The sequence below is a fragment of the Nestor notabilis genome, unplaced genomic scaffold (genome assembly GCF_000696875.1).
Source record: "Nestor notabilis isolate BGI_N333 unplaced genomic scaffold, ASM69687v1 scaffold22513, whole genome shotgun sequence".
NCBI lineage: Eukaryota > Metazoa > Chordata > Aves > Psittaciformes > Psittacidae > Nestor > Nestor notabilis.
In genome coordinates, this window is record NW_009921891.1 from 9470 (window position 1) to 18520 (window position 9051).

The window sequence follows — 9051 nt, forward strand, 5'->3', positions numbered from 1 at the left end:
GATGATGCTGTTGTATCCTGTGTGCCTCCTTTAACAGGGTAGGGGAGGGTATTCAATGTGAGAGGTAAATTAAATGCTTCCTGAATCTGGTTTGTCAGCTTTTATTCAAACAAAATGCCCATTGAATTCAGTTTCTAAATGGAAGTTGAGGGTTGGGTCTGTTCTCATATTACTGGTTGTAATGTTTACATTTAGAGTTCAGTTTACCTTTACCAACAGTGTTTACATTTTGGCTTTAGACTTTGTCTCTTATCAGAGCAAGGAAAAACATTCTGATTTCAAACCAAAACAAAATCTTTTCAACAGTGAGGGGAACAGCCGTGAAGAATCATTATAATGACAAACTAGCTGAATTCTTCATCTGTGAGGAAAATATTCCTGCCTGTCTTGTCTATGCTTTCTTCACAAATACAGGATGCCAGTTTGATAGATGGCCACATAACCAAAAGACATAATCTGCCTTAAACCTCATAAAACATCACCTGTTTCTTCCATCCTTTCCTTTTCTTGCTATTCTTTTCTATAAGGAAAGGGAGGAAAACTACACCACCTTTTCTTCTTACTACGCATAACATAACATCGGGAAGACTAATTCTTGCATGCATTTGGTTTTGCTAATCTGTTAAATTAATAATATGCATTGTGAAGTCTCTAGTTATCATTGAGCAGAGTGAGAGAGAAGAAACAAAAGCATCTTTCAGAAGGAAACCTGCACAGAGAACTCGAGCTTCATCCTCTCCTGTGAGGCAGTCAATTTCTTTGTTGCAGATATTCTTATCTGGAATACAGATATCTGACCGACAGTGGAAACTGTTGCCTCTGCACTCTGTAAGACAGAATTACAAATGTAAATCATGGGATGATAGAACACAGCAACCTTACATAGTTACAGAGCTTTTTAAAATGTAAACACAATATAATATCCCTGTTAGGGGGGACTTGGCTGTTCATAGATAGAACATAAAAGCAGGCTCTGTAAGTGTAAAACAAAATGAATACTTGGATCTCCTCAGTTTATAATCTCGAAGTTTTAAGGCTTCAAAAATGCGGAGCTGTTACCAGTTCAGTTTTGTACTTCTAAACTTGGAATCACTCCTTACCGTCTTCATCCACAACACATGCCCATGCTCAACCTCAGCCAAAGGACCTCCAGTTTTGGCAGCATTACTAATTATCTCAAGTGAGAAATTTATGATGCTTGGGTCAAATTTTCCCCTCCCAAATTAGAGTCCAAGCTGGCTTTTGGTTGAATGAGCTAGGTGCAGGGTTAGGAATTAAGAGTCCTATTTTGAAGATACTGGATGTAATAACTTAGTTCTTCTAAAATTCTCAATTATAAATGTTATTTTAAACCTGAGAACTCCTTTAAATTCTTATGATCACCTCATATGTTATCAAAAGGAAAGCAGTGCTTGAATTTATTGCAAGTTTTTTTTTTAAGCTACTTTATAATTTTATGTCAATCTACTATTTAAGGATATATTCTTCAGTAAAAAATAAGACAGCTCTCTAAAAGTAACCCTATATCCCCATATGATCTGAAGACCATTCATCTTAGTTGAAATACTTCTTTTGATTCCAGGAAACATTGTTTTCAGCCCATGCAGCTGAAACAAAACTATTTTGGTCAGGTGGAATCTGCATAAATGTTCTCTAAATATATGAAGCCACAGGTATTCTTTATTTTTTTTATTTTCTTTTTTCTAAAATGCGTATGACTGTGTTCCCATGATTTTTGGGTTAAATTTATTGACAATTGTAAAACTACAAAATTTAGGTTCTTTAGGAGTAGTGATAGGATTTGTAACCCACATTATCATTTTGCACCCAAACCCCAACTTCTGAAAGTGTTCTTCTGCATTCAAGTCATGCTAGATCCATTCTATGGTTCTAATCAAAACTATTACAGCTGGAATTGGAGATGCTGAAAGAATGACTGCTCATGAACAAGCCATGTGACAGGAACTGTTTACAGATATTCTATGGATAAACACGCATTAATAAAGTTAAGAGACATCTTACTTTGCTTTAAAGATAGTTCATTGGAAAAACAGTGTCTTTGTTTAATTACTACTGATTTTTCTCAGCTAAAAATACATTTTCATTCTAACACAAGTAATTTTTTTGTACTAATGTTTAACAACCTCCTAAATAATCTCATTGTATTTCCTCATCCCCCAAGGAGATCCAGATTCTCAGAGACCACTTGCCTGCTTCAAAAAAGTATATTATGCTTACGGTTTTTCACCTATGTACACATAAATTATGGTATTAAAGTCCAATGTAGTGACTAATTGGAGAAGAGACTTTCACTGTTACATCACTGTAAAAATTCTTTGGGGGTGGTTTTCTGCTGAAATTATTTTGAAATACCTGAGAAAGGAAATTATTACCTCTGCAGCACAGTTCATCACTTAGGTCTCCACAGTCATTGATTCCATCACAGGTTTTGTCCAGAGAAATGCACTTCTTGTTGACACAATGAAACTCACTATCTGAACAAGCTGTGAAGCACGATGGAAATGAAGTTAGTGTGGAAATGTCTATTGGTTCGTAATTGTCCAGGGAAATATTCTGCTTGCTCATTTTGTTCTTTCAGCAGTTTGGCCTAGGCCAAACAGTAGGCATACTGGGGCCCAGCAATGTAAATAGGAATCTTTCTTATTGTGTTAATTGCTTCTCATGAAGTGCTCGATGTGACCACTCATTTTCCTCCTCCAGTATGCAGCAGCCTGGCAAAAGGGAACTTCATTTCTTCTAGACAAGGACTAAACCAGAAATGACTGGTTCAAATCCACTGTAAATGATTCAAGTGATTAAGATGATGGATGTTCCCCCTCTAGAAGGAAGTCATCAAGAGTTCTTGAACTCCTACTTTTGTGGCACAAGATAAAACCTGAGATGATTCGTAGCTCTCCTTACCAGCAGCATCTCAGGCTGATGCTTAGTGCTAAAGAAAGCCCACTACAGAGAATAGAAAGCTGTCAGAAGTCAAGCCAATGACTTGATTCCCCTTATGTCAGTGAGAAACTGGGAAGTCCTGAAACTCCCCAGAAGACACAAGCAGTTCCACTACAGTCACGTTTGTCTGCCTTCAGTGCTACTAGTGTCCTAACTGTTCTCCCTCATAGACTAAGCAGTGAGTATGAGGAGTAACCCAAGAGAGGTAAGACTTGCGGGATACAATATGCCTTGGTATTCTTAGAGGACTGAAGGAACAAACAGAACCATGGATGAAATACATTTACTTTGGGGAAGTATCTGTAAAAATACTTCAGGAGTAACAGTGATTTTCCAAACTCAAAACTGTCTTGACTCAAGACTGCCTCAGTTGTGTTAAAGTCTGCAAAAGGATGATCTAAAAAAAATCAAAGGGTTTCAGTGCAGGTTTGCTGTGGCTGAGAGTTCAGCAAACTAGGTCCTCGTTATTTAAACTTAAAATGTAAGAACTCCGAATAGCTGTAAAACTAAAAAAACTACTGACCTCTGAGATGTTCATGGCACTGGAGGCTAACCAATCCCTCATTACTATCTCTTGATTTCACCTCTGTGTGACATTCAGCAAGACTTGTCTCTAGGCCCCTGCAAGTTATCTGCAGGCAGTGCAATGAATTTAAAGCAGATTCTGTGATGCTGGAATTGGCTTGGTAATATTCAGCACCTCTGTGAAGATAAAAGTAATAATAGCAAATTATATCATTTCACAATGAATTGTTCACTGCACGTATTGAGGAAGCTCAGGCCACTGCAAGGCTGGGATTAATACATTTTATCTCCCTTGTTTTTACGTGAGTGGTATCCTCTTAACAGTGTCTGTGTCCCCCACTTTAAAGAAATATGGACTGAGTAGAAAACTAGAGAAGCTTGCAATGGGACCCCAGGACTGAATGCTCTGTCCCAGGATAAACCCTTCTCTGCTATTTAAAGAGATACTGATCAGGACTAGGAAATACTTGCTTCTCACCTAGAGGGGACAATTAGGGCACTGCAATAGCGTTTTTAGTATTCAGGTAGGGCTGGGGAGGCAGCCCTACCTGACCACATTAGTGAAAAATTATTATGTACAAGATACAGACTTGACTGTTAATAAGGAGCTGTATGTGCAACCCAGGCCATCAGTGTGGTTGCAGGAAAACCAACAAGCTCTGTGTGGCTTCAGCCATCCTTGGGGACAAAGCAAGCAATGGCAGCAGGGGCAAGGGGTGAATCAAAAAGTCGTGTTGTGATTCTTGTTAGTCTGGCTGGTGCAAATGGCAAAGCAGAGCTGCACCCTTGTGTCAGCTAGTGTAGGAAACTTTTCTCTGCATACAGATCATTGCTCAGAGCTATTTGGTGATGGTCCATCTGCACACTTTCCATTACACGGACCAGAGATGAAACCTCTGCATTGGTCTTCTGCTTTATTTCAAAATAAAACAATTATGGTCTGTATACTTGCAATAGAACACAGAAATCTGTTTTCGATTTCACTCTCAGGTGTTGATTTGAGAAGCTTTATCAGCCAATACATTGTTCATGAGTTTTCTGCTTTAACTGTTGGCTGACTGTGCCTGACACTTACATATGCATCACTACTTTTCCGGATCCCTTGCAGTTATCCAGAGATAAATTCCCCCAACTTACAATTCAAAGCCAAGGTGTTTGCAAGCCACATTTGCTTCATTCATAGTCCACTCACTATCGCATACAAGAAAGTCATTCTTTTGATTCACAGGTTTTACTCGAAGCAAACTTGAATCTCCATGGCCCAAAGATATTGAAAATGTTTCTAAAGAACAAAGAGAAATGAAAAAAATCCACAAATAAAATCATATGATATAGATGTCTCTAGTGGAAAGACAGCCCAGAAACAAATAAGAACTGATTTTGTATTGACAACCAAGTTCATATGGAGAGTAGAGTGACAGTCAGAAGCTTCAGGCATTATTCTGAGGACTGACTTTGTGGCTTTGAGACTGCCACTTTTTCAAAGTGTACCAGTTTCAGGACAGATAAGGGTAACAGTTCCTACCATGTAACAGTACTTGGAGGTCTTCTACTGAGGAAAAGCTGTGTCTTGGTATAATGATTTTCATTAGAGGACTTTTGATAACCAGCCATTAACACTTCAAGTAAGATGGCCAGATCCCGCTTCTGTTACCTGTGTAGCAAAACTTCCGCTGTTCACAGTTGAGCTAAGCTACTCAGCTTAACTTAGTGAAGCCATATAGAGAGCACACCAGGAACACACGGAGACTCTCATCCTTTTCAGTGGAATAGGCAGAATAGAATTTTGCCACCCTGAGGGCGGTGGGCTGAGCTGCTGCTTCTGTGGGGAAACGGAGTGATGGTACTGGGGCAGAGACTGAGCAGGAGAACCCTGGGCTGGCCACGCTGCTCCTGCTGCGTTCAGTGGCATAGAGGCCAGAGGACAGGTAGGAAGAGCAGCTGCTACTGCTAAAAGAGCCCACCTGCCTATTAGCAGGAGCTGTTTCTCCGTGCACTTAGGAGGTTGATCTGACACAGAAGCCTGGTGCAGCTGGAAAAGGAGGTTAGAACAGCTGCTTGTCACTGCACAAACTGTGGTTTGCAGGGCAATAGCTTTCTGTTTTGATGAAATCCACAGCATGAAGATGATAGAGGTGAATATGGCTCATCTTCTCTCCATGCACTCCCCCCCCACATTTCAACAGCTTGACTCTGTTCCTCGGACTATAGCTCCTTTGAGGTCTCCAAGATACTCTCTCTGCTAATGTTCTCAGTAGGCCTTCTCGCACTGGATCTCCCACCAGAGTCAACATGCTGCGTGAAAACCTTTGAGTTCTTTCCTGTGTATTTCTTCCCTTTCTACCTGATGATTTGAGCAACCTACCAGCAGCAGCATGACCTGGGCCTTGTCAAGTGTTGTTAACAATGTCATGCACATTTTGATGAAAATCAACAGGTACTGCCCATTTTCAGTGACTCCTCTTTTTGTGTTCTTACTAGGGCAAGGAAAGCACATCCTTGGCCATGGATGACTGACTGATAAGTTTTGGGAGAGGAGGTGTTAATACCTTCGGATGTGCATTTTCCCTTGTGCAGAAACTTTGCTTCAGGACGTTGACACTCGTAGCTCTTTAGCTGACAGTAAGTGTGGAAGTACTTTCCATTGGTAGAACAAACTGAAGAGCCATTCTTTGGGCACTGGTAGGGAAGCTTACAAAGGCATTTTCCCTCCACACATCGTTCCCATGGGTGACAAAAAACTTTCTCACAGGACTTGTGTGTGTATTGGTTGCTTAAGCATTCTCCTATGAGGTACGTGTCTTGCTCAGCTGGCTGGGCAGGCTCAGCCTGCTGAAACTGGTTTTCTTCAGCATTAGAAGCTGCATTCTGCAAGGCACAAAATAATCAGGAAAAAGGGAGTAAGATTAGGAATTGCACAAAGAGTTCTGCAGATCGCTTTACTGACCTCAACAAAGTATTCATTCATAAGCCTTCTCCTCACTTACAAGCACAAAGGTGCTAAATATCATTTATAGTGTATTTCCTTGTCTTCGGCCACCTCAGCTTTCTCAGCTTTGGATGATGCACCTGGTGTGATCTTCACTCCTACAGATCTCCCATAAACTTTGTACTCTTTGAACTTCAAACATCAGCTGAAGTGCCCAGCAGGTTATAAATATTTTTTAAGCCACAGCAATGGGATTGTAACCAAATCGTAATATAAGGGGACTTAAAAGCCAGAATAATAAAAAAAATGGCAACTTATTTTTTTCTGAGACTCTTTTATTGGCTTGGTTGGCTTTGAGTTTAAGTATCACCTGTAAATAGTTATAAACTACTTAGAAGCGAGTGAAGAAATCTAAAGTTAATGACTTGTTTCACTGTGTGACTGCTGAAGCAACAAGTATCTTAAAGGAATTTGAAAATTAAGTGCCTTTCCTTAATATCCCTTCCCCTGTATCTTGCAGAGCAGTGGATTTGCAATGCAATTGCTGGTTATCATTGAACTGCAAGATTCTGACCCTCCATCCAACTGACCTAGGTGAGTGACTGCACCCACCATGGTGCAGCTCTCTGGCGACTTCATTGCTGGCTAGTTGCTTGTGCTTACTCAGATCTATGGCTAGGACAAATGCTGAAATATGAAAAATATATAGGGATGGACTTTGTATAAAAATGGGAGAGAAAAGTTAGTCCTGAAATTTTTTAATTTATCAGCTTTGAATTGTGTCAACTGAATTAATAGAGCTGAAGTTTAAAGTTCTGAAGAAATCCTGGCCATAGTAAAGTCAGTGGAGATGTTGTTGGGGCAGAATTTAATCCAACAAAACCCCTTTTAACGGTTGTATAATCTTACTAAATTCTTCCTGTTTTTCTCAGGTCAGTGGAATACAAAGTGTGAGCCAGATCTGGCTTGGCATAACTCCCATTTTGTGCTAGTCATTTCTAATGAATAGGGACAAAAGGTTCTGATTTTTATCTAAGGATTTCTCTAAAAGGTGTGGGCCATGCTGAATGCTTGAAACCCAGGTGGGCTTTCTGGGATGCTTCTGCCAGAAGTGGTTTGTAGCAAACCTCCAGGCAGTACAGTGCTGCCATGTTAGGAGACCGTAATCTCATTTTTCAAAAAAGGGGGGCAGGGGAAATTGAAGCACTATCCTGGGGTTAACCATGCTTGCAAATTGGGTTTAGGATAGGATAGTGATTCAAATCTCTTTCAGAAGCCTGTTAGCATAAACGCCAGACAGAATAAATACATGGAAGAGAAATCACAAACTTCAAACGTTCAAGCTGGGCTATAACAAATGTATGAAAAACAAACACCATGAAAGGAACCTAAAAAAACCCAAGTGGTTTTGCTTTATAACTATAAATTGCTTTTGAAAGTAAAAAATAAAATAAAATAAAATGAGTTACTGCTACGAAATAAAACAAATTCTTACCTCCGATCCACAAAAACAAAAGAGAGTCAAGAAAAGCAAGAAAACTGGGACCATTCGCATGATGAAATTTGATCTTTCTTTGTAGGCAACTTCCTCTGGCTGGGATTCTTTTGAATGTCAGTTGTTAGACTAATGTTTAATTTTTAACCATTAGTAAAATATTTTAAAGTGTGTTTAGAAATAAAGGACAGGAGCCTCAACTATTGACTGATATATCTGATCTTTCCAAAAGGATCCTGCCACAGTTTAACTGCTTTTACTGTAAGTGGAGACGAGATAGCAAAAGTAAAGTCCTTAAAGTAAATGATTAAAAGGATGCACACACAGATTTCCTTTCTTTTGCCGAGGAGATTGATCAAATCATCACGCTGGTTCTCCTGATTTTTGTCATTCCTATTTGCCAGATTCTACTCTGCTCTTGTGCGACCCTGACCTGGAGTACTGCATTCAGCTCTGGGGTCCCCAACACAAGACGGATACGGAGCTGTTGGAGCGAGTACAGAGGAGGCCACAAAGGTGATCTGGGGGCTGGAACACCTGTCCTATGAAGACAGCGTGAGAGATTCTGGCTTGTTCAGCATGGAGAAGAGGAAAGGTAGCTCTGGGGAGACCTTATACCAGCATTCCAGTACTTAGAGGGCCTACAAGAAATCTGGAGAGGAACTTTTTACAAGGGCATGTAGTGACAGGACAAGAGGGAATGGCTTTAAACTGGAAGAGGGCAGACATTAAAATGAAACTCTTCCCTGTGAGGGTGGCGAGGCACTGGCACAGGTTGCCCAGAGAAGCTGTGGCTGCCCCATCCCTGGCAGTGTTCAAGGCCAGGTTGGATGGGGCTTGGAGCAACCTGGTCTAGTGGAAGGGGTCCCCATGGCAGAGTTGTTGGAACTAGATGATCCGTAAGGTCCCTTCCAACCCAAACCGTTCTGTGATTATCGCAAAAGATACATGTGTTTTTTATACCAGAGACATATGTTTTAATCTATATGGCAACACTCACATCCATGCAATACCCACAGGCTCCTATTACACGATTCGTGTGGGGAATTTTCGAGTTCTGGACAAACACTTAAAAGTGCTCTTCTGACAGTCGGTTTCCAGCCAGCAGGACCGAGGTCCCACGTCCCTGTACAGCCCGCAG

The 9051-nt window shown here is 40.6% G+C and overlaps 1 protein-coding gene across 1 annotated transcript in view; it reads right to left on the reverse strand.

Moving 5' to 3' along the window:
• Nucleotides 1-7970, reverse strand: part of CFI (complement factor I) — a 14687-nt gene extending 6717 nt beyond the window's left edge. Inside the window, exons 1-6 of the mRNA XM_010011351.1 lie at nt 7911-7970; nt 6036-6354; nt 4624-4768; nt 3485-3663; nt 2394-2504; nt 710-826 (exon numbers count right to left, since the gene is read on the reverse strand). Coding sequence (XP_010009653.1) covers nt 710-826; nt 2394-2504; nt 3485-3663; nt 4624-4768; nt 6036-6354; nt 7911-7970 — 931 coding nt within the window. The remainder of the gene's footprint in view (nt 1-709; nt 827-2393; nt 2505-3484; nt 3664-4623; nt 4769-6035; nt 6355-7910) is intronic.
• Nucleotides 7971-9051: the final 1081 nt, after the last annotated feature.